Source organism: Pagrus pagrus, assembly GCF_965226575.1.
Source record: "Pagrus pagrus genome assembly, chromosome: 18".
NCBI classification, from domain to species: Eukaryota; Metazoa; Chordata; class Actinopteri; order Spariformes; family Sparidae; genus Pagrus; species Pagrus pagrus.
Genome location: NC_140202.1, coordinates 28222460 through 28247809, shown reverse-complemented (window position 1 = coordinate 28247809; position 25350 = coordinate 28222460). Strand labels below are relative to the sequence as shown.

Sequence of the window (25350 nt, the reverse complement as noted above, 5' to 3'; positions counted from 1 at the left end):
GATCGTTATCAACAATAATTTACAACATTTTGAGAAGGTTTTGCACTCGAACACGAACATACTGAAGGTCAAAGCATTAGCAGCAGCAGGGAGAGGGAGAGGAAGTCACCAGACTCCCTTTAAAAAACACTCAACTTTGTGAGTGTTGAGTCCAGAGAGACTTTGTGAGGCTGTTTCTGACAAACTCTTCATTATTTAGGCCGTCTTTTATATTCGGCGCGCTGCAGCCTCCTCTATTAGTTTATTTAATAACTTTTATAATCGTTTATTAAGGGTTTTTTGAACGTAGGTGCACATGAAACTAAAGCTGCAACTAACGAGTATTTTAACTGTCGTTCGTCTGTTGATTCTTCTCTGGATTAATCGACGAGACGTTTGGTTGATAAAATGGTGAAAAATGTCCTCAGGTGTCTCGTTTTGTCCTCAGAGGAGGAAAGAAACCAGGAAATAATCACATGTAACAAGCTGAGAATGAAGACTTACAAAATAAAACACCTGGTGCCGACTCGTGCAGCCGGAGCAGGAAACTCATCTCATCTCATCCAACACAAACATTAACAAACAAGCTGAGCTGGCTCGAGCGTCTCATCAGGATTCCTCCTGGGCGCCTCTCTTTAGAGGCTTTCTGGGCCGGACCAGAACTCGGTGGAGGGATAACACATGTCGTCGGGCCAGGGAACGCCTCAGGATCCCACTGAGGAGCTGGAAATCCATAAGTGGAAGAAAATAGGTCGATAGATGAGGCGCTTCTCACCGTCTCAACATCAGATCAAACCGCTTCCTGCTCCGTGTTTTTGTGATGGAAGCTGATTCTACGCTCCGGAAACAAAACGTGTTGTTTGACATCGTGAAGTTTCAGCGTGCCCTAACTTTACGTCTTCACTGAGGACAGCTGACTCATGTTTGCTCGTGGGCAGAGGAGAAAATGAGTTTCTATAACAGAAGCTCTTTAAAGTGTCTCCTGTTAAAGTGATCTTTGAAAATGCAGATTTGTTGACGCACTAAGAGTTTATTCTCTGACATTTAATCCTCCTGCGGCTGACAGCAACGACTTCTACAGCATTTATTCTGAAGCGGCAGCTCAAGTCGCCCGTGGCGGGATTGAGGAGGTGGAGGGGAGGTTAAGAGCGCTTTGGGGATCCGGCCGAGGAGCGAGTGAGTCAGGCTGATTTAAATCTGTCTCGTAGTCAACAGGACAAATGCAGCCAACACACAAGGCGGACGCATTTAGAGACAATGACGACAACTAAGTGAGTCACGCAGCAGCAGAGAGCAGCTCGAAACGTCTTCAAGGACGTGTCGGAGGCATCGAGCTGCAGCGGCAAGAAGGAACCCGGCTGATGTTTGAGGACAAAAAATAACCACAGGAAGCAGAGACGGAGCGTCCATCTTTGATCAGCCTCACGGGGGACGCTCTCACTGTTTATATCTGTTGGCACAGGAAGCCTCTGCAGCCCTCAGGCCTTTGTAACATGATGTCTACGTACCCTCCTGGGAAACCTTCTTCCAGGGATGAGGAGGGTACATGAAGGCAGCATTCTGGATCTGATCGTTGATGTCTTCGTCTTCGTTGAAGGGGAACGTCCCGCTGAGACTGCAGAGCATCGAAAACAAGGAGTTTAATATAAAGTACAGAAAGCACACGACAGCTTTCACCTGTAAGTCAGTTAATGACTGTGGCACAGCGACGGTTTCACTGTAGTCACAGTAGTTCAGGTTTCAGCTGTTTCAGTGTTTTTTTGTTTTGACGAGGAAGTGAACAACCAAAGGTGAGAGGAAGAAAGAAAAACATCCGTCACACGAGCGTCCTACCTGACGTAGATGATGACGCCCACCGACCACATGTCCAGAGAGCGGTTGTAGCCTTTGTTCCTCAGGACCTCGGGAGCGAGATACGCCGGCGTGCCGACCACCGAACGCCTGAACGACTTCTCACCGATGATCCGAGCGAAACCGAAGTCACACAGCTTCACCTGGAACGAGAGGACGGAGGTGGGTTAGATTTAAATCTCCAGCTGATTTAAGATTAAACTTTAAGTTCTGCACCACGGACACCGACAGATATCTGCTCCCGACCGTCGTCCCTGCAGCTCCAACTCATTTAAATTGTGGGTAATATTTGATATTTTCCCCGTCACAGCCGCAGCAGGGGGGAGACGGGTCGGAGGAAAGTCTTAATTAATCTGAATGATACATTTTGAATCCGTCCTCCTGTTGGCTGTGCAGCAGCAGTCGGTGTTTGGATGGAGGGCGAGTGTGATGAAGCTGCTGACAGTGAAGAGCTGTTGGCTGCTATCTGCGCCGGATGATTCACACACACTCAGGAGGAAGATGGAAGTGATCGGGGAAACGCTGGCTCGCTTCACGGACGTGTTGTGATGAATCAGTCCTCCTCGGTCGGCGCCGCTCTCCGCTCGTCTATTTTGGGTGACGCCGTCGTTATCGAGGCCGTCGCTCTTCATTCAGGTGCAGATTCAGACGGAGGCGGACCGGCCCGGTGTTCAGGCCTCAGTGTCGGTCGAACCTGCAGCAGCATTGTTGTTGTTTTTCAGATTTGTTCCCTTGATTGACACGTCCGTCCACCGTACCTGGACCCGTCTCACTTTGTGACAGCACATCTTCTCCTGTCACATCGTCAGCTGTCAATCAACACATCGCTGCGATGCTGAACCGAAATATCTTGTTTTTACCATTTTATTTATACACCTGCTCGATAAACAAGATACAACACGTGGATACGGAAGATTTGGCCTCGTTGGGAAATGTTTTTTTCTTTTTACACAAAATGGACAAAGATGAACTGATTCTCTCTCGTCGGCCGTGTGAGCTCGGCCTCACTGAAGTCTGGAGGCAAAAGTTTGGGTTTGGAGAATCAGTTAAAATCAGGAAACGAAAGCCAACGTGCCGGTTAGACGACGTTAGCTCCGAAGCTAACAAACATGAGCCCATCAGCGCCTGCAGTCAGTGTTTTGGGGGTTCGGGTTTCATCTGTGAGACGTTCAGCTGTGTTGGTTTCCTGATGTGTTAGCAGGAGTAGCAGCTCTGCAGATGATCCGCGGTACGTAAAGTGTGAGAGGAATCCTGAGGCAGCCGGCCGACGCATCACTGCAGTCTGACACAAACTGCTATTTCTGGAGAGGAGGCTGAAACCTGCAGAGCTGCTGATAGTTACGCTGACGGCTAATGGACCGTCTGCGTCGCTCATTGTTCTCTTTGTATCATCACATTTTCCTCCCGTCGGTTCAGATCCGCCCACTCCCACCTGCCCCGCTGTGACCTCCGCGTTCCCGCCTTTTCACCATCATCTGACCTCTCCGCCCACCTGCACACCCGTTCTCCCTCTCCTCCATCGGCTCGGGAGCCTGAACAGGATCGTCTGCTCTAACACTTTCTCTGCTCCAGACTGAATTAGTCAATGTGGAAACAAATTCAAAGGAGAGGTTCATAGTTTCTGATTCGAAACAAGCGTCACGTACGATTCAGGGCAGAATGGAAGGAAGTCAGTGTGGAAGGCTTCAGGACTGCAGTCGGTCCTCAGTGGAGGGTTTTTGGGCGTTAATGTATGATCTGCTTTTATGTTTTCTTTACACAGATATGGCTACAATTTTGGCCCAAAATCATGAAAATACATATTTTGTTTTGTTTGTTTCGTCCTCCGACAAACACACACACGTAAGTCTTCTTTTCTGAGCACTCCGAGTTTAAAATCTCTCAACTCTTCAGAACCGCGGCTCGTTTTCTTTCTCGTGGCCTCGGCGAGGCTGTGGATCATTTCACCACCATCCTCCTCCTCGCTCTGATGGCAAATAAAAAACAGATAGTAAACCACAAAGGGTCGGTGTCCGTCATACAGTGGCGGTCGTCAAGATATTGTTGTCATAGAGACGAGATGCACATGCACAGAAAGCTTCGTCTCAGTGCTCCTGAGTGCACAGCCAGCGCTTTCTACCTAAAAATATGTGGACACAATTAACACAAATAAAACTAAAATCAAAAAAGATTTGAAGTTAAAGGCAGCTAACACACACACACACACACACACACACACACACACTGTACCTGTGGGAAAGCGTCTGCAGAAGCCAGCAGGACGTTCTCAGGCTTCAGGTCACAGTGGACGATGTTCTTGAAGTGGAGGTGACGCAGAGCCACGAGGATCTGACGGCACACAAACAGACCAGCGTGATTAAAACACTTGAAATGGCAAGTGTGTGTGTGTGTGTGTGTGTGTGTGTGTGTGTGTGTGTGTGTGTGCGTGCGTGTCACCTGTGTGACCAGGAACTTGGTGATCCTCTCCGGCAGTCGTCCTTTCTCGCTGGACAGGATCATCTCCAGCATGTCTCCGTGCAGCTTCTCCATGACGACGAACACCCGCTCCGGCGTCTCAAACATGCAGTCCAGGTTGACCACGCCCGGGTGGTGCAGACTCTGGAGGAGGAGGAGGAGGAGGAGGAGGAGGAGGAAAGCTCAGGGTTGGATTAGGTTTCTAAATGTTGAAGTCTTTCCCTCTATAACTATCCCAGTCGGCAACATCTGCCTGTGCCTTAAAATCAGAACTTTTCTTCAAATCAAGACGTTTTCTGATTGAAGGAGAAGCAACACCAGAGACACTGAAGTGGATCTGAACCTCTGGGACGAGCGGAGGTGATGCTGGCAGCAGATCAGATCGGAGCTGAGGTGAAGTGAAGTGAACAGTGAGCTCTGCAGGTGTGTCGCAGCAGCAGCGTCTGCAGGTTGAGCAGCGCTGGAATATTACAGGATGTCACACCCCTACAGTGTTGCCACGGTAATTAAGTCGTTCGCGACAGGAAGTCTCACTCACTCCTGAGCGGCGCCGCTGTGTGTGTGTGTGTGTGTGTGTGTGTGTGTGTGTGTGTGTGTGTGTGTGTGTGTGTGTGTGTGTGTGTGTACCTGCAGGATGGCCACCTCGTTGCGCAGCTGACTCTCCTGTTTGGTCGGGAAACGCAGTTTGTCGATGATCTTGATGGCGACGTCACGGCCGGACTTCCTGTGTTTCCCTGAAACACACGAACATCAACGTCAGGAACACACTCAGCTGTCAGCAGTGGTGGAAAGTAACTGAGTACATTTACTCAAGTACTGCACTTAAGTATACACTTAAGGTACTTTACTTGGGTATTTCCATTTTATGCAACTTCCACATCTCAGAGGTAAATGTTGTACTTTTTACTCCACTACATTTATCTGACAGCTTTAGTTACTAGTTACTTTTCAGATTACAGATTTGTCAAACCTTTTCTGTCTAAATTATTACTTTTACTTTCTTTTCTTTATCTTTAATAAACTAAATCAAACCATGTTTGGACTCAGCTGACAGGATCATTATTATTAATATGAACACAAACAAACTTATAGATTTAATATTTTTATGTATAAGAAAATAATAAAACAAAATAAAGTTACTTCTAAATATTACAACTTTATTATGAAAATATTGCTTATTTTCTAAATATTTTGACACAATGCTTCAGTTCGTGTAAAAACCTCTGTTGTTCCCTGAAGTGACCAGAAACACGAGCTACAGCAGGTTTAAATGTTCCACCTGCTGAACAACTGAGTGATGCTGCATGTGGACGTGGTTTTACTGTCGGCGTGAAACCAGAAGGGAGCTTTAATAATAAGATCACAGTCTGAAGGCCAAAGGTCAAAAGTCAGGCATCAAAAAACTAAGATGACTGAAGACACGAGGAGGAGACGAAGGACGAAGGGAGGAAATCCAAAGCAAAACATAACACAAGAGGACAGAACTTCAAAATAAAACAGGAAACAGCTTCACCACAAACTTACACCACAACAGTTAACCGACGACTGGTTACCTCCGTAGACGATACCAAACTGTCCTGAGCCGAGAACCTCGTCTGGGAAGATCTGATACACAGAGTTGATGTCCTGAAAAACACCAGAAGGATTCAGAGTCCACCTGGAGGACCACGGAGGACTTCTACACGTCCCACTTTTATCTATACGATAAAAAATGTGACTCACAGAAACCTGGCCAACCGAGTCTGATGCAGTTTTTATTCAATTTATATGTGAAAATTCACGATACGAGACAAGATGGAGTCGTCAAGCAGTGAAGACGATGAAAAAAAAAGAAAGTATTGAGCTGATCCAGATCGTCAGGACGAACCAGGATGTCGGATTTCAGTTCCAGCCTCCCTCTCTGTCTGTTCACGTCTTTGTGTCGTCTCGCTGCGTCGGTCGTGCGTGATGTGCTCTGATAGGTCGACATCAGCCTCGTGATGTTGGGAAGGCGGCGTGCGATGACGCCAAATAACAATAATCCATAATTCACCTCAGATGCATCAAACTAAAGTAACGGGGCTGTTTGAAGCTGTGAGGAGGAGAAAGTTCAGGTGTTTGTGTCCAGATACCTGAAACGTGCTGAAGTAACTAAGTATTTGTACTCAGTTACTCCCCCCTCTGGCTGTGTGAGGATGAGTCAGGATGGAACTAGATGAAGATGAAGACAATGAAAGACGTTTATTTAACAAACAGGAAGCTGGTTTTATCATCGCGGCGCTGTAAACACACCTGAGGCCAGCGCTCGCTGCTCTGGAGGTCTAAATAATGAAAGCCTCCAGCTGCTGATGTGAGGGAGGTGGAGGAAGGTGAAGCCGGCTGACAGAAAGTGGCTTCAACAAAAGAGCGGATTGGATCAATTCGTCACCTGGTGGACCGCTCAGAGACGGGTTTTGTGGAGGAGAACCCACTGTGCGCCTCCCTCAGTGTAACTCCACAGCGTCAGTGATCTGCCACAGCTTTGACACCAAAACTGCTAAATATTTTCTCCTTGTCTGCAATCACGTCTCCCTCTTCTCCCCCGTTAGCTGACAGCCTAATATCACACCTCCGGCGAGGAGGACAGAAATACAATATTATAAACCTCCTCCCCGAAGCTCGCTGCCTAATTACCATCCGTCGCCATGGAAACCGTTTGGCTGAGTGAGTAATCACAGTAATCTCCATTTGAGGTGCTCGAAAAGACGTGCTCACCTTGGAGACGGCGAGGTGAAGCGCGTCTGCGTGGAAACGGGACTCGCTGTTCTCCGCGGCGGCATTTGCATGAGGAGAGTTTTATGTAAAATAAATCTTTATGATGTAAATGTACAGAGACGCAGGTGAGAGAGCGAGAGAGAGAGAGAGAGAGAGGAGGCGCACAGACAGGAAGGTAGTCTGAGGTCGAAGAGACGTCTGAACGTCGGGGTGGAGAGTTAAAGGAGCAGTCTGCAGCTTCAGGCAAGAAGAGAAAGATCGTCTGTCTACACAAACTGACCAATCAAACTCTCTTTGTCTTCATGACTGAATAAACAAGCTGAGCTTTAAGGACAACACACTTTATACTGTTTTACTGTGTTTATGTGTGGCGGACCCTGCCACCTTTCTAGCTTTCAAACATTGACGGATGAATTTCTTCGTTAAAACTACATAATGCTCCTTTAACTTTATGTTTCTGCAGTGACAGCAACAGTAAGAGATGATAGTGACTTCAAGAGTTTGGATATCAGGTTTAGGTGCATTGAAAGTGCTTGAAAGTGCTTGAATTGTACTCTTGAATATCTGTAAGAGCTCTAACATACTCGTTTAATTACACCTGTGAACTTCCTGCAGGTACAGAGGAGTAAAGCTGCTCGGCCAACAAACAAAATCAGTCACAGGAGGAAGTTTATCAAGCAAAGTTCAAAGATTTTACACTGAGTTGCTCTTGTTGCTAAGCTAACGGGCTGAAATGTGTTCTAACATGTGTTTTACTGTATTTATATGTGGCGGACCCTGCCACCTTTCACTTCACACAGTGTTCTGGGACTTATTTTCCTCTGAGAACAGCTCGTTTTAACATTATTACCTCACGTTTGAATTTCTTCTCTTCGTGCCCCTTTAAAGGAAACAATCACCACTTTCTGTTCTCCTGCAAGTTACTTCTAAAATGTAATATATTACATATTGCTAGTTACAATCATTTAAAGGTAAGACGGTCCTATAGAGTAATGAGTTACACTACTTTTGCATTTCTTTCACCAAAATAACTGCAGGAGGACGACTGGGCGTCAAACACATTAAAAGAAGAACATGAACTTTGAGGCTTCAGACGTGTCTTTGCTGACGAGGCCGTCAAATCTGAATAAAATACTCTTCTGTTAAATTAACTGAACGACCAAACAGACAAAAGTTTAATCATTTATATTGTTTTAACTGTTTTCATTTCAGTCGGTAACACGTTATGAAAGTTTATTATTCATGACAGATAAAAGTTCTCAACCTTTCTTAGTCGTGACAGAAAATAATTTAAGAGAAATGTTTATTCATGAGTTCTGAGAGGAACGTATGGAGGTGTGAGAGCCTTTAACGAGCTCTCTACTGCCAGTCAGTAACCAACAGAGGGAAGTAACTGAGTACAAATACTTCATCACTGTACTTCAGTACATGTCTCAGGTATCTGTCCTGTACCTGAGTATCTCTGAGACTTTCCCTCTCTACATCTGAACACAACACCTGAACTTTCTCCTCCTCACAGCTTCAAACAGCCTCGTTACTTTAGTTTGATGCATTTGAGGTGAATTATGGATTATTGTTATTTGGCGTCATCGCACGCCGCCTTCCCAACATCACAGACTGATGTCGACCTATCAGAGCACATCACGCACGGCAGACGCAGCGAGACGACACAAAGACGTAAAAGACGTGAACAGACAGAGGGAGGCTGAATGGGGAGAAAAGGCGTGTTAGTGTCTCGTATCTGCAGAGAGTTTCTTATTTTCTCTCTTTGTTGCTGCTCGGGACGCTTTACCAACCCAACATGTGGCTATTTGACGTCCTGGGAATGAGACTCAACAATCAACTATCTTTGTGGTGCGTTCAGGAACAGCTGGGACAAATCCTACTGACTCTACCTTTAACTTTAATAGTCTGTGAATTATATTAATATGACGTGAGCTTCCGTTAGCTTTGTTGTGTGTGTGTGTGTGTGTGTGTGTGTGTGTGTGTGTGTGTGTGTGTGTGTGTGTGTGTGTGTGTGTGTGCTCACCACATTCTCCTGGATCTGGCAGTTGGAGACAGAAATACTGATGGAGATTTCCTCTGTTGAGACACAAATATGATCAAATTCATAAAACTTATTAAAGTATTAAATATTCGCAGGTAACAAGAACTTAAAAAAAGGTGCAAATTAATTTCACGTCACCTTTACAAACAGTTTTGCTCCCAGAAGCTTCAGTTGAACTAACCTGTGTGTTCACTGTGTGTCAGCTGTGCGTTAGTAATAAATGCTATCACAGCCTGCAGCCTGCCGGCTGAGACTCCTCTCAGGTAACAGAGTCAGAGACCACAGTGAAACGTTAGTCATGATCAGTTTGACGTCAGGGAAGTCTGAAATATCTGTGATGGGCTTCGTGTGGGCGTCGTCGGCCCTGAGGGGATCTGAGCGACTGCAGGAGGACTCGGCAGCATCGTGAGCATTAACACCTGAGCTGAGAGTCTGAACTGCACACGATGACATTTACACCCGTCCAGCTTCACTCCAGGCGGATCCTCCGCCACGCTGACGGCTGCAAGCTGTACCTGCGACATCTACTTCCTGTGTGTCCGTCCTGCGAGAGGATCCCTCCTCCGTAACTCTTCCTGAGGTTCCCAGGTCGGTCAGGGGTCGACCTTAAGGTGTGCAAAAGCTGCGTTTCCTCTAATAATCAGAATAAAGATGGCTCGTTTAAACACCTCAGTCGGAGGAGACTTCTCTCTGGTGGGAATAAATATATTCTCTGCACATGCTCGCCTCAGGTAGGAGGAACATCAGAGGTGACGCTGCTTCCAGCAGGCACAGAAACAGACCTGGTCTGTGGCTGATAAGACTTATTTGCTGGAGGTCTTAAAGGAGTTCAAGTTGTTGAAACCAAATCAAGAACCGCCGGAGAAGTTTGGAGGCAGCCCGCTGACGTTACGAGGCTAAAAGTCAAGATGACCCTGATGGGAGAGCGACGAGTGGCGAACATGACGTCCTCCTGTTCCTTCTCAAGAGGACAGCAGCGTTACTGCTCACTTCACGCTAACGTCACGAGAAAAGTGAAACAAAACTTCTTCTCTTGTTTTTCTGGCAGATTAGACGCTTCGCAACAAAAGTTATACTTATATATGATTAAAGCTTCAGCCATGGAAACAAATCTTTATCAGATTATCGGATAGAACGAAATCTCTAATCAGGATGATTTAAATCAGATTAAAGAAGGATTGTCCATGAAAACACAGCGTCTGACAGTGTCATGCTGACTCAGCTCTCCACTGAAGCTTTATTCCATCAAATGTGAATATTTTAGATGTTGTTGAACGTATGAACACAGCGCACACATTCAGCTCTGTTATGAGGCTCAACACAGAAAAACACTGATCTGTTGACATAAAATTAATTAAAACTGGTTTGAACTTTTATGGTTACTGAGCTTTTAAAATGGAAATTAACTCCGGCGTCTTACTGTGTCCGCTGCGGTGCGAGCTGCGTGAGATTCCTGTCGAGACGGCCGGCATCAGAGCGTGTTGGATCGCCATCTCCCACATCCGGGCCACATCCTGTCCCACCCCGCTCACCTGAAAGCAGTCAGACAAGTTATCTGAGACTGAGTTCAAACTTTTCTTCTAAGTGCATGTTTTCTGTGCGTGTTCACAGTTGAGGACATCTGAACGAGCTTTTGTTTCTATACGACATGAAACAGTTGGAGATGCAGCTCAGCGATCACAGGAGGAGCTGAGCCGGACCCTCCGGAGGCGGCGATGGAGAGAGAAGAGGATGCTGAACATCCTGAACCGATGTACCCGTCTATAAACAGAGCCTCATATTATTCACCAGAACGCTGCTGCCGGTCACAGATGATTCAGCTCTCGTCAGGTTCTCTCCGACGTAGTAAACCAGCGAAGCTGTGGCGATCTCGAAGCAGTGAGGGTTGGCTCCATCGGGCAGCAGAGAGAAGGTCTGAGCCGGCTCCAGAGACAAGATCTCTGACAGAGGGATCTCCTGCAGACCAGAGAGGATGGAGGTTTGTTCACTTGAAGCGCTGGTGAGTGAAGTAGAAGTTTAACACAACAACGAAGAAAAGAGCAAAAACTCCAGACGAGCCGGAGCTGAAGAGACGGTGACGGACTCGTTTTACCTTGTAGTATTTACTTCCTGTGTCGTTCTGAAACAACGTGATGCATTTACTGTCCAGCCGCCAGTAATGTCTCTTCCTCTGAAGGAGGCAGAGGAGAGAAACTGACGTCACTCAACAGAATCACAGTTTTCAACTTTTACAAAAACAGCTGAAAGAGTTTTGTTTCAAAAGCTTCTGAAAAGTTTCTTTAACGTCAGAATTTAAACATTTTCTCATGTGACAGTCATCGTTCTGTCCATTAACGTTCCTGATTTAATCATCTTGCTGATATTATTAATAATATGGCTAATTTTCATGTCACATCCAGTTCTCAGCACATTTTCTTTCTTCATTTACAAAGAACAGAACAAAGGACGGAACAAAAGACGGGCCGGTCGGCGTACGAACAAAAGAAAACGACAAACAATCAGAGAAATAAAACAACAGACTCAACGAAGCTCGTTCACAGATAATATTCCCCGTGTTTATCCTCAGAGATCAAACTGAAAGCAAAGCTGCAAATAATGTTTACATAAGTCTGACTTTTGGGTCGACAGACAGACAGACAGACAGACAGACAGACAGACAGGTGGACAGACAGACAGGTGGACAGACAGGTGGACAGACAGACAGACAGACAGACAGGTGGACAGACAGACTGACAGACAGGTGGACAGGTGGACAGACAGACTGACAGACAGGTGGACAGGTGGACAGACAGACAGGTGGAGTACCAGCGTGTCCTTGCTGGTGTAGTGCACCATCCAGCCCTCCTTCATCACGTTGCTGCTCTTCCTCTTCGTGTGTTTGACGGACTGAACCACTCGCATCAGAGGGATGTTGTTACTGGTGGACGGGCTGCAGGGGGCGGGACAAAGCAGATCCTGTCACCTGTGTGTGCATATATGTGTGTGTGTGTGTGTGTGTCCTCAGTGTGTGTGTGTTTCTCTACCTGATGGCCCGGTTGGACTCGTCCAGGTCGGGGTCGTGCATGTCGCAGAGGTCGCTCGGCCCCGCCTCCAGCATCAGACCCCCCTCTGATGTCAGAGCTTCATCCATGTCGTCCAACAGGTCGCCTCCTCTGTCCACGTCGTGGTCGTCAAGGCAACCCTCCACCATGACGACGTCTGACTCCGCCCCCGGGCTCAGGAGCTCTACAAACCACGGAGCAGGTGAGGAGTTAGCGGTAGCATCAGGGTTAGGATCGTGTTAGGTTCAGGTCTGAGCGTGTGTGGAAACTTGCCTCCATTCTTGGAAACCTCTCCCAGGCAGTTGTTTGGTATTTTAGCGGCACATCGTTTGTGACAGTTAAATTTACAATCTGAGGGAGAAACAGGAAGCAGAGCAGCGTCAGGTCACAGCAGGTCACCGTCCAACGTTCACACTGTGCAGGACGCTCGTTCAGACGTCTTTTATTCACCAAGTCAGCAGGAAACCGCTCTGTTGGACACAGGCTTCTATGTGTAATGTTGATAAACAATTAAGAGAAACTAATAATATTTTTAATTATAAACATTATTAAGGTGTATGAACTGCTGACAGATTTATATATAAATTATATAAGTGTTTGTAAATGTCATAATCAGTCCTTCCAGGATTTCCAGGCAATTTTGTCTAATCACTGCAACTTTCTCTTAAATTTGACCAATCATAGCAGTTTTTCTTTGCCTTCAGCGAACTCACTTCCTTGTTTCCGGATCTGAAGATGCAGCTCAGCAAACATCTCACATTTACCTACAAAACTCACTCCGGCAACTTCAAAATCACCTAAAAACATCACAGCTCTCACCTCCCTGGAGTAAAATGTTTGAGTACCATGACTGAACGCTGCACGTTCAGACACAACACAGGAAAATGTATTGACATAGACCTGGTAGTGTGTTGAACAAGTGCACTGCCTTGTAATTACGGTGGTTTCTGCGCACTTGGCTGCTGATCGGTGACACTCCTGACACGCCCGGCTCACAACGTTTCACACAGTTTCGAGGAAACACATCTTTAAAGCCGACACTGCGCTCGATAAAAACACAAGTTTGTCGTTGCAGTAAACTGTTGCACAGATCTCAGAAAAGTATCTTTAGATGCTGTTTGACGCGTCCAACTCTTTCATGTCGTGACAGTTTTAGAAAGTGATTGTGGTTGAAGAGCGTCTGACCTTTACACTGCAGGCCCTGTCTGAAGAGGCCTTTCAGCAGCTTCTTGCAGTGCTGGCAGACGGTGGGTCGGGTGTACGAGTGGATCAGGAAGGTGTGAGGGACTTTGACCTTCGACAGAAAGATCTTGTCCAGCTCGATGGGACGGCCGATGTACGACTGGGAGCTGGAGCGCCGCTCTCTGCCAGGGAAGTAATCTAATTGGTTCTTCTGCTGCGAGGAGAGGCGGAGACAAAGATCAGGAGATCAGGGTGGAGACAAGTCAGGTCGTAAAATGTTTGGACTGTTTTTCCTCAAAGCCAAACCTCAGAGCACTGGGGTTTAATGCAGGGACAGTACATCAGCGACAGACTCCCTCAGTTTGGTTTAAAGCTTCATTACTGATAAAAGTGATGTGACTTACCTCCATGCTGGGACTGACTGGAGACTGGAGGATGAGATGATGAGAACAAGAGGAAGAAAGAAGTTAGAGTCGGGTTTGAATGTTCTGATGGAAGAAAAACAAAAATCTGATTGTACTTTTTTTACATCTGACAGTGATAGTAAAGACCAGGACCGGCTCAATACAGGACGTCTTTTAACAGACTCACCACTTCGTCCTCACTTCAAAAGTCTTTTGTCGTATTGAAGTAACATCAATAAAGAAAACATAAATCTAACCTCTGTGTTGTGTGACTGAGTATGTCCTGCTGGCACCGTACGTCAGTCTAACATCAGAAAGATGTTGGACTCTGACGCTGGATGGGCCGTTAATGTTAGCTGAGTATCAAGGTGACGTCAACTTTCCAACTTTCTCGACTTAAAACCAACAAAATACCAACGTCTGACAACCTGACGTTGAGTTTTGGTCACTCGACATCACATCAATATAAACGTCTATGTAACGACAGTGGTGGCCAGCTGGGAAACCTTTAAAAATACGAGAGCTAAGAGAGCGGTGTAGTCTGTAGTCCTAAAACCCAGAAATCAGTTAGCATGTTAGCACATCCTGTCTGTGAGTCTGTTGAATGTGTTTTCAGTGTTCGGTGTGTGGTCACCACAGGCTGAATATATACATCATTAAATGTCCCACAGTTTCATTATAATTTATAGCCTAACATCAGTGTTCATCTGAGGAGATTATCTCGATGAACAAAACCTGTGATCCAACGCTAACATCCCATCGGCTTTTTGTGGAGGGAACCAGGATGATGCTAACTTCAGGGTCAGCTACAGAAATACGTCATCCCTACACCACTCTCCTGGCTCTACTAACAATGCAGTTTAGATATTTCCATGTCTTCTGCATGGATCATCAACAGGTGAGGAAACAGGACCTGTTAGCTTTAGCCTCCATCATCACCAACAACTGATCCACCATCAAGTGCATAATTAAGAACATTTGCAGGTTTCTTGTTTCCGTCAGTCAAATGTTAATTATCTCTGGAGCACCAACAAAACCTGTCGGCCACAGACGGTGAAACCACAGAAATGAGAAGCTTCTTCTGTCGACTTCTGTGTGGCATCAAGGAGCCATTGTTTGAAGATGACAGTGAATTTTGATCATAAATCTGCCACAGTCGTGTGCAGATCGAGCAGAAGCAGAAGGGACGCAGCAGCAGTCACCAACAGTCACTATCTACCTGTAGATTTCAATGCACTGACCAGTAAAGCCTCGTCGGTGTAGTGAGGCGGGGGCGAGGGCTCAGCAGAGAGGGGGCGGCCCAGGTTCACCAGCCCCCCCGTCAGGGAGACGTTGGACGAGCGACGCCGCCTCACGCCGCTGCAGTTGTTGGGGATCTTAAAGGCACAACGCTTGTGATAGTTCAGACCGCAGCCTGGACACAAAGACGGACAACGGCGGCTTTATTAACCTGCATCTGACTTGTCTGAAATGTAAAAACTGATGAACAACAATAAATCAGTGAGTCGTACCTTCACATTTGAGTCCCTGTCGTACGAGTCCCCACAGCATCTCCCCACAGTGGTCGCAGAAGGCCGGAGCTCGGTACGAGTGGACAAACAGACAGTGTGGACGGATCTGAAAGTCCTCCACCGTGGCCGACGCTGCAGGAAGGTCAGAGATGTCAGGATATGAAACATCTTCATGTTCTAAACAAATGAGTCTTGAAATTCTGGATGTTTTGTGTTCAGCTCGTTAACATGTTTCTGAGTGACCACTTGAGATGAGATCTCACTGTACAAGGCCCAAACAGTTTGTCAGAGACAGTTTCACAAAGTTTATAAAGTTTCTCGTAACTCAACAACTCCCTAAATTAAGCATTTTTTAAAGGGAGTCTGGTGACTTTCTCCACAAGTAGCCTGTATTTGTTACTGTTTAGTGTATTTGTAAAATTTGACATGTTTAGCATCAATGAATTTACAAGAAGGCCCAAATAATTAAGAAACTGTCAGAGTCAGTGTTTCACTGAGTTTAGAAAGCTTCTCCTAACTCAACAACTCACTTAATTGAGCATTTTTTAAAGGGAGTCTGGTGACTTTGTCCAAGAAGTAGCCTATATTGGTGCCTGTATTAATATTTGGGGAGTTGTTAGTGAAATTTAAAGCTCTGACCAGTTATAAAATGTCAGATTAAATTAATACAATGAAGCAGGAGTTGAAACGTCAGCTGAAATAAAACATGTACTTTTAAGTAAGAAGTCTGTGGCGGTCGATTAAGTAACCGTTCAATGAGTTTATCAGAAAATTAGAAGCCAAAATGTTGTGTTTGGAGATTCATGTGCAAACAGCTGAAATCATTATTCTATAAAATGTGATGTTTCCTTCTTCAAGACTTTTACAAGCAACGAAACCAAAAGCAAACAAAACAACAGTTCAGTACCACACACAGAAGTCTGTGGTGCCGAGTTATTTTACAAAATGTTTTTTAAATCGTCTCAGAGACGAGCAGCTGCTGATCAGGGTAACTGGGCCCGCGGCCATCACATCCACCCGAGCATAAACACCCTCCAGCTGTTGTCACAAAAACCCAGTTGGGCACTCTGGCAGCGCCGCGAGCTCCTGCTGACCGACCACAACGCCACAGAGGAATCAACCGGCCTGACAAGTAAACCCAAATCTCACAGTTTCTGAAATCTAATCTAGTCTCTGTCATCCTGTTGAAGGTAAGACCTCTCACTCTGTTACGGTTTAACGAGCTGGGAGCCAGTTTAGGATCAATATCTTTCTGATTCATGAGCATCTGTGTTGTTTGTGTTCTTCTCTGCCGTCTCAACGAGCTCGTGACGAGACGTTGTTTAAGTTTTTAGATAAAGTGCTGAAATGAAGTTTCAAGGAATATAATCACATCTATCTTTAAATCCTTTTGTAAATCTGAGCAACACTCCCACACAGTGACGGCTGATTGAGGCTCCACAGACACATGTTGGACCTGCACAGGTGTTTTCACTCTGTACCTGATTAGAGCTCTTCTGAGGACTGAGTGAGCCTGAAGTGAAAACAGCTGTGAGGTCTGCAGCGTCTTTAACACGAGCGCTGCGGCTGTCTCAGTGTGAAACGTTCAGTTCTTCAAAGTGACTTTTAAAATCTCTTGTACGACCGACTCCAGCGGTTCTTGCGCTCTGTCAGTAAATCACATTAATACAAATGTAAGTGTGATTTTAAATAAGATTTACTGTTTGACTCCAAATCTAAAGTTTTAAAAGTTTCTTACCATCAACACGATGTCAACTTTCATCAACTCTGCAACTTATTTACCAGATTATCTCTGACTTTCTGAGTTGTTGCTCCGACTTGAGAGGACATTCAGGTGAATTTTCCGAGTGGGAGAGAGCGAACACAGTCATCGTCTCCTCCTCCACAGTGATGGAAGTCAGCTGAAGCTTCAACAGAACATTTCTGGAGCTTCACAGTAAAACAGCGTCGCAGCATTCTGCTAAACAACTGAAGCAGCTGGAGACTTGATTTAAAACAGAAAAAACAACCAGAAAAATACTCAAACCTCCATTAAAACTTTGCTGAATCAGCTGTTAGCACTTCCTGTCAGCAGTGAACCTGTGGATGTTCAGACAACTGTCACTGGATCACTGTGACACTGAAGAAAAGACAAGTTCTGCACATGTGAGGAGCGTCTTTCTGAGGATTTCTAAGCAGCTTCATGGAGTCATCATCTCCTCCCTCCATGCTGATGGAAGTCAGCTGAAGTCTCGTCGTCCACTCTGTTGATGTCTGATTAACTGAACGAGCACCAACAATATTAAATGTTTAATTAGGTAAAATTGATGTTCTTGCACAAACACTCAACAAACTCCTCAGCAACAAACAGGAGACAACAACCATGTCCACATTATTTGACATTTGTTTTGATTTTAAACAAATTCTGATAAAATATCGTCTTCTGGCACCGATCCTGTTTTGTGGACTACGAAACTTCAGCCGACTTTCCATCAGAGATAGAAACAAACACACCGACAGGAGGAAGAAGTCTGAGGAAGAATCCAGAATAAAAGTGGAGTTCTGCTTCAACTCGCCAGAGATGGAGCGAGAGAGAGCGAGCGAGAGGAGTGGAGGGAGATAAACAGAACCGCAGAGACAAAGAGTAATGAATGGGTTGTTAGCGGGTATTTTGTAAATGTTTGGGAGGTATGAGAGGCTCTTAGCGGGCGCAGATGGACCGAGTGTTTGTTTGGTTGGCCAGCAGGGCTTGGCAAGGCATGATGGGTAGTTTGGGATATCGTTTTCGCTCTCTTTCTCTTTCTCTCTCTCTCTCTGCATGTATTTCTGAATCTCCCTCGCCTTTTTCGTTTTCTTCCCCCCACACACACACACACACAGCAACACTCGGCGGCCCTGTGCGCTGGTCCTCCAGCAGAATACGGCTCTGATTAGACATTCTGCTGCAGGAAATTACCTCCATTTATTCAAATTATTGTTTATGCCTTTTGTTTGGAGGGCCAACATACGTTTGGAAGTCTGAACAAGCTCCCGAACTGTTATTATATGCTTCAGAAAATGACTTGTGCGTATGTGTGTGTGTGTGAGGGTTTCCTAGGTAGTCTGAATATAAATGCCTGTGTTTATGTGTGCTGGAATTAGGAGCGTTAAGGAGCGCTCGCTGCTGGCTTGTTAACCCACCACCACAAAACAAACACCGCGGGTGGAGAGACTGTGAACCAGCAGCCGGGTGTGGCGTCTAATAATTATATTCATGCTTTAGCTGATTAGCTCAGTAACTCTGTGCAACAGCAGACTAAACTTTAATTATGAGACATCAACATTCAGCGCAGAGATCAGAGGTCTGTTCTCAGATTTAATAAAACTTCTATAAACATTTCTGCACCTAAAAAATCTCTGAGTATCATAAACTCATCATCACTATGTTTTCAAATGTCACTTGAGAGAGCTGAGAGGACTTTTCGCTGCTGCTAACTGCTCATGCTCATGCTAATGCTAACTTGCACTATGTTCTGCCATTTTGTTTCATAAAACATCCAAAGGACGTCTAAAGAAACTTTCCTTTCATGACGGCCAGGTTTCACTGCAGGGAGGATTCAAACCCTGAGCCTGAATCTCAGCAGCCTGCATGCGGCGTGCGCTTTACCAGGAGAGCCATTAATTATATCAGCGTTATTAAATGTCATGTTTTGGTCATCAGATAATATTCTAAACATGAATTCAACTTGTTAGGCTTAAATAAGTCTTTACTTTCATGAAACATGTTGAACCTGCATCAAAACTTCCTGTCATCAGACGGTCAAAGATAACTGCGTCGAGAGCTGAAGAGTTGGTTGTGTTGAGGTGAAACATCGTGCAGGTCAACATGAAGGTTTAATTACATTTATTCATACTTCAGCTGACCTGTCCGGTCGAGCGTCGATGTATAAAACATAGTTAAATGAGAGTTTAGGTGTGAACATGAGCGACGCTGTGGCTTCATTCTGTTTGCTGCTTTTTGGATGTGAATGTTTGTCTTCCTCACAAACTTTAATGAAAACAATAAATCACAGAAACCTCCTCGGGTTTATTGTGGATCGTAAACAACTTGAGTCATCGTGTGAGCTGATTAAAACACAGGAGGAAACAACAGAGTTCGTCTCCCTGTTTAAAGTCACAGCCAATAAAAACCTGTCTGCAGGCGTGTTTGGGGAATTATCAGGATGTTTTTTTTACAGGTCGTTTGTGGCCAATCAGCTCGCTTGGCTGCAGCTGCCTGTTACACCGCACTAAGTCAATTTCCTGTTTGTTTCCTCCACACTTGGAGCTGTCGCCGAGACTGACAGAAAGCTGTTAACAAAAGTGTTTTTGACTGAGTGTCAGCATCCTGACAGAGGAGGAGGAGGAGGAGGGAGGAAGGTAGGGGAGGTAGAGGAGGTAGAGGAGGTAGAGGAGGTGGGGGAGGTGAAGAGGAAGGATTGATGAAACATGGATGGAGTGGAAAATGATCAGTGGAGGAAAGAGAGAAAGATGTTTGGGGCAGGAGGAGCAGGATGGTAACGGAGTGGAGGTAGACGTGATGGAGGAGGAGGAGGAGGAGGAGAGGCAGCTCGGTCTGCAGGAAACAACGTTAGCATTAACATTTCTCCAAACCACAGATACGTCTGAGGTGGACTTGTGTACCAAACATTTGCATCAGTATTATGATCATCAGCTGACTGTGACATCAGGAGGTGGAGTCATCACAGGCTGCCAAACAGTCGAGCGGCGTTTGAGTCACATCACTGGATGTTTTTAAGGACGCCTGCAGACATTTACATCCGTTATTGTGTTTTTTAGTGTTCTTAAAAGTATCGAAATATCAATAAATATAAACACTGATGAACTGAAACGATCACAGATGGATCGCCACAAAAACTGATGGAAATGTCTGCAGGTCGATTTCAAGAAACACCTTCAAGAAGTATCCCCAAAAAAATAGGTGTGTGTCAAACTGCGGCCTGTAATTACTAATAAATCATAAATGTGAACGTGATATGACCTCGGACGTATCTGTGGTTTGCAGAAACATTAACTGCTGACATTATATCCTGCAGACCGGCTGCTCAGTCTGCATTCAAATAACTCTTCATATCCTTTTACTACATCTTCAGCTGCTCCAACTCTCCCGCTTACATTTCTGTCATTGCTTCAGTTTCACCCGTCACTTCAGCTCCGTGCAGTGTTTGCACATCAACTCACTGAACTAACTGAAGAAAACACGAGTTGTAAGAAACGAGAATTACCCATCAAATAAAGGACACATGGAAACACATGTAGACAAACATTATGCCAATGTACACACACACACACACACACACACACACACAGGTGTCAGAATGACAGGAAATTGGTTAGCAGCAGCTGTCAGGCCGTTAGCGTAGCGTGTTGTGAACACCTGAGTCCTGAGCTGGACGGCAGCCAGACAGAAGAGTGAGACACCAAACTGAGACAGAAGATCTTCATTAAACATCTGGATTCTTTGACGAGGCCGACACATCTGTTTACTAAACCAATTAACCAGCGAGACGACACCTGCCAGAGGCTCTCTGAGGTTCGGTCTGTTCAGACTTATTGGCCCAAAGGATCAATAAAGTTTTATCTTCATCCATAATATTACATCATCATTCATTTGTTGAAGAGTTGCAAAGAAACTATATTTAGCTCTGAATGTAGTGAAGAGGAAGCAGTAGAAATACTTCATACTACACACACTCACCCGTCAGTGAGTGACTGAGTGTGACCTGCTGAGTGTCTGACACCTTCACAGCCAAACACTCGACTCCACAAACACGAGTTCACTTTAAATCCAGATCTGTTCATCCCCTTTATCTGCACAGTTACATGCTCTTCATCCACATACGTCAGCTGTCTTGTGAGTTGTAGTTTAAATGTTTCAGGTCAGTTCGTATGAAGAAGAGTAGATAATTGTTCACAGAGTATCTCTGAGTCTTAGTATAAAATTATTTATGACATTTAACAATTGTATTTTTCTTTCCATGTATCCAGTTGTGATGTGCAGTATGTGCAGCTGTGGTTGGTACAAACAGGAAGTATTTTAGTAGAGTGTTTATTGGTTTCTGTCCATACTGAACATATTATATATAATATTGTATCACAGTTACATCACCTCTGACCATCTTTACCTCAGTGGTTTTACTGTTCACTGTGTAAATCACATTATCTTCACACGTCTTTATGCACTTTTACTGCTGTTTGCACAATCTGGATAGAAGCCAAACTATATTAAGTTTCACTGTGTGCAGTCGCAATAAAGCTCAATCTAATCTGATGTGAATTATAAGAAATGAATTCTAATTTTCCTGTTTGACTGATTTCTGAGTGATTTCTGAGCAGGCTCTCAGGGTTGATGTACTTTTAAAACCTGTGCTGGTTGGTGGTTTGAACTCTGGAGTGTGCACGTGGATCATTTCTCACCACAGTAATAATTACAACATGTTCAAGTGGGGCTCCAGCATGCAGAGAAACTTAATGATAGTGTGTTTCCTGTTAACGACGTCATCGCCCCACCCAGCTGTGATGTCACCACCCAGCCTGCCTCACCTGACAGCACGGCCTCCACCAGGTCTCCCTCCTGGATCTGAGAGGCCGAGCGCAGCAGCTGCAGCACGTTGTCTGATGTCTGGTCATGACGAAACAGCAGGATCTTCTCGTACATCCCATAGAAAACACACTCTGGTATCTGAAACAGAGAACAGAGCAGGGAACAGACAGAACAGATTATATGTATGAACACTGAGCAACCAGACACATGAAGCATCATCAGACGATGATGGTAGAGACGAAGCTTCCTGCTACACTGCAGCCACAAAGAAGATCGTTACCAAAATCTCAATACAAGACTCAAAGTATAGAATGTATTTAACTGGGGGAGTTGAATCTGTCAAAGCCTGAGAGAAAACACTCCTTATTTAATTAATTGAAAAGTTATTTAACTTTTAATGATTTATTTGCAACAATAAGTTTTTCTTTTATTATAAACCTTTCAGTCAGGTGACAAGCTAACACAACAGCACCAGAGCAAGACTGACAGCTGGTGTCAAGAAGGCAACGTTGAGACATCAGCAGAAGGAGAGACGGCAGCAGATCCAAAACATCAGCGGCTCCAAGGAGAGACGGCAGCAGATCCAAAGCATCAGCGGCTCCAAGGAGAGGTGGCAGCAGATCCAAAGCATCAGCGACTCCAAGGAGAGACGGCAGCAGATCCAAAACATCAGCGACTCCAAGGAGAGACGGCAGCAGATCCAAAACATCACAGGCTACTAAGGCAAAGCTACAGAAGATTAGTTGCCTGCAGAGCCCAAAGAGTATTAAATGTCAACAGCCACCACAGCTGCAGTCTTCAACCTGCTGCCGTCTGAAGTATCCGCTGCCACAGCTTCCTCCCTTTATCTTTAACAATCCATTATGATTTACTCGATGTCCTCACCTTTTAAAAGCATGTGAGCTTTGTGTTAATACACACTGAATCTATCCTTTGATTATGGTCATAGCAATAATGCTAATTTAAATCTGAGAGAGGCAGTCAGGGCAAGAGAGAAAGAGAGAGAGAGAGAGGGAGAGAAGGAGCTTTGTTCTTCATCAGCAGATGAATAAATCATACAAATTATCATCAGGAGGTGATGGACAGAATAATCTAACAGAATAAATTAATACAAAAACATTAATGTGGTAAATTTACAGACTGCGAACTCAAATTACCTGAAGTTCATTGCATGATCATGATCATGTAATGAACTTCAGGTAATTAGGCTTCAAGCTTCAGACAGCGATAATTCAATCAAATTAATCAAATAATAATAAACAGAAACCCGACAGTCTTATCATATTATCTTGTCATTCATCATATTCACAGGATTTATTAAAATGTGGACAATTTGTTGAAATTAGTCATCATCTCACATATATAAGACCAAAAATGTCCCTTCTGTCGCAGCCGGACGAAGGAGAGAAGACGAGGAGGCGTGGATTCACACATGATCTGACACGGCGAGGACAGGTGGATGATACAGGTGAGGAGAGGAGAAGAGGAGCAGGTGTTTCAGGAGGTTCAGTCCACTTCTGATGACGTTATTTTACTGCTATAAACATTTAAATCCATTAAGACTTCAAGCTGAAGAATCAAGTTTAAAGTTTAATTACACAGAAAGGCAGAAGTATGAGAGCACACCCACACACACACACACACACACACACACACACACACACACACACACACCACAGGAAGTTAAAGGTGCAGTTTGCTGTTATGTTGAGGATCAATGAGGCGTCGCTGAAATGAGCATCACAACTGCAGAGCACCGCTGAGACAGCTATCGATCTCTCTCTCACACACACACACACACACACACACACACACACACACACACACACACACACACACCATCAGTGAAACACACATAAAAATGCCTCGTTCTAACGAATACAACGACACCGTCTCTGCAGTCTCAGCAGAAAAATGGATGTTTAGCTCGTCAACCCAGATTACGTTTGAGCAAAGGAGGAAGTCAGGTGAGGTCATGTGAAGAGAGACAGAGTGGTGGATGGACGGTCCAACAAACTGGACTGTCAACCAGAGGACTGCTGTCTGTGTCCCGTCTGACAGTTGTTTTAACTCAAGGAACATACTCAACTAAACCCTAACCCTTATTCTCAGATTTCCAACTTTAAACTTTTTTTCTCATGGAGAACAAAACCAACAATCCAACCAATCAGAGGCCGAGTCGAGCTGGTGGCATTTCTTATCGCAATATCGGGAAATCTGGTCTAAACTTACATCTCTAGTATCCACGCAGTAAACGTATATTAAGTGAACATCTACGTTCAAGACGCAGCGAACCTCAGTTCAACATCACGTTCATTCATCTCCAGCCTGAAGATCAGTGAACGTTTGGTCACTCTGTGTTTTAGAGCTGGAGCTACGTCTGGATGAGGAGAAGATAGAGGCCGAAGAGGAGGAGGTGAAAGAAGAACTGAACATGAGGAAGAGAAGTCTTGATGATGAGGAGGAGATGAGGGAGAGGGGGAAGCAGGACACACGATGAAGAGCAGAGGAGTCTTCCTCATTAGGCCTTCACCTCTCTCTCTCTCTCTATGATAGTCCATCTGTGAGTGGTGTCTCTCGCCCCTCTTCCTCTTCAGTGCCTCATCTCTCTCTCTCTGCCTCTCAATAAGACCCTCAACAATACACTTCATAGATACATCTTTATGTATGTGTGTGTGTGTGCGTGTGTGTGTGTGTGTGGTCACCATAGCAGCAGTGCTAGTCTTGTTGTCATGGTTGCACGAACTCAAGGCTGACTCCTCTCCTCCTCCTTCTCTTATTATTCAGTTCAGTTCGGTCCAGTACTTTCTGTACTGAATGTACCAAATCATAGATTCACCTGCAGCGCTCTGACTGCCTGCAAAGCATTGTGGGTGATGGAGTCTTGGTGCAGTAGTTTCAGTACTCTGAAACAAAACGCACTCACTCTTCAGCTGCTCGTTACTGACCGACATCATTTCTGTTATTATATTGTCATGGATGTAGCGAGGTCGCTGGCTGTGAGCGCAGGCCCAGGAGGAGCGCCAGGCTTCGAGCACAACTTTCAGTTTCCACACAATGTAAAAAGTGAGGGAAATTAAGTGTGAGACTAACGTCGGAAGAAAGTAAGATGAGTGGGGGAAGGGTCAGACATTAAATGAGGGTTAACGCTATGATTTATTTCTTTCATCATTTCATTAATAAACCATTTACATCTTAGTCTTGTTCGTGTTGCCGTGGAGACCGTGTCGACCTTCCACAGACTGAGAGGACAAAATGTCCCGACGTGTTGAAGTGAGTCTTCTCTGAACTGTTGTCGGACACGTTCAGTATAAAAGGCAGAATAAAAGCTGCCGACATGTTGACACGTCACAGCAGGACGAGCCCAGCTGTGATCAATAACATTCACCACAGCTGCATGTAGATGAGCAGGCTCCAGGGTCCTAGTGCCCGCCCCTGTCATGTCCAACTGTGTTGTAGGTTTAATGAGTGAAACAGAAACAATGTCCTGTGTCGCTTATTCATCTTCTGACTGTAAAGAGCGGCGGAGAGAAACGCCGTCACATTTCCAGCAGGACGAGCACCAAACTGTCCACTGTCCTCACAT

At 45.2% G+C, this 25350-nt stretch overlaps 1 protein-coding gene across 3 annotated transcripts in view; it reads right to left on the bottom strand.

Moving 5' to 3' along the window:
* Positions 1-25350, bottom strand: part of prkd1 (protein kinase D1) — a 42143-nt gene that overhangs the window by 6557 nt on the left and 10236 nt on the right. The window contains exons 2-19 of one of the 3 annotated variants that reach the window (XM_084382231.1): positions 21764-21902; positions 15203-15334; positions 14933-15105; positions 13692-13715; positions 13291-13501; positions 12379-12456; positions 12088-12289; positions 11870-11993; positions 11157-11234; positions 10853-11020; positions 10485-10596; positions 9047-9099; positions 5838-5910; positions 4912-5018; positions 4267-4428; positions 4060-4158; positions 1813-1973; positions 1488-1594 (exon numbers count right to left, since the gene is read on the bottom strand). In XM_084382231.1, the coding sequence (XP_084238357.1) occupies positions 1488-1594; positions 1813-1973; positions 4060-4158; positions 4267-4428; positions 4912-5018; positions 5838-5910; positions 9047-9099; positions 10485-10596; positions 10853-11020; positions 11157-11234; positions 11870-11993; positions 12088-12289; positions 12379-12456; positions 13291-13501; positions 13692-13715; positions 14933-15105; positions 15203-15334; positions 21764-21902 (2203 nt within the window). Of the gene's footprint in view, positions 1-1487; positions 1595-1812; positions 1974-4059; positions 4159-4266; positions 4429-4911; positions 5019-5837; positions 5911-9046; positions 9100-10484; positions 10597-10852; positions 11021-11156; positions 11235-11869; positions 11994-12087; positions 12290-12378; positions 12457-13290; positions 13502-13691; positions 13716-14932; positions 15106-15202; positions 15335-16406; positions 16490-21763; positions 21903-25350 lie in introns of those variants that run through there. The other 2 variants (XM_084382232.1, XM_084382233.1) reach the window with 2 other exon arrangements.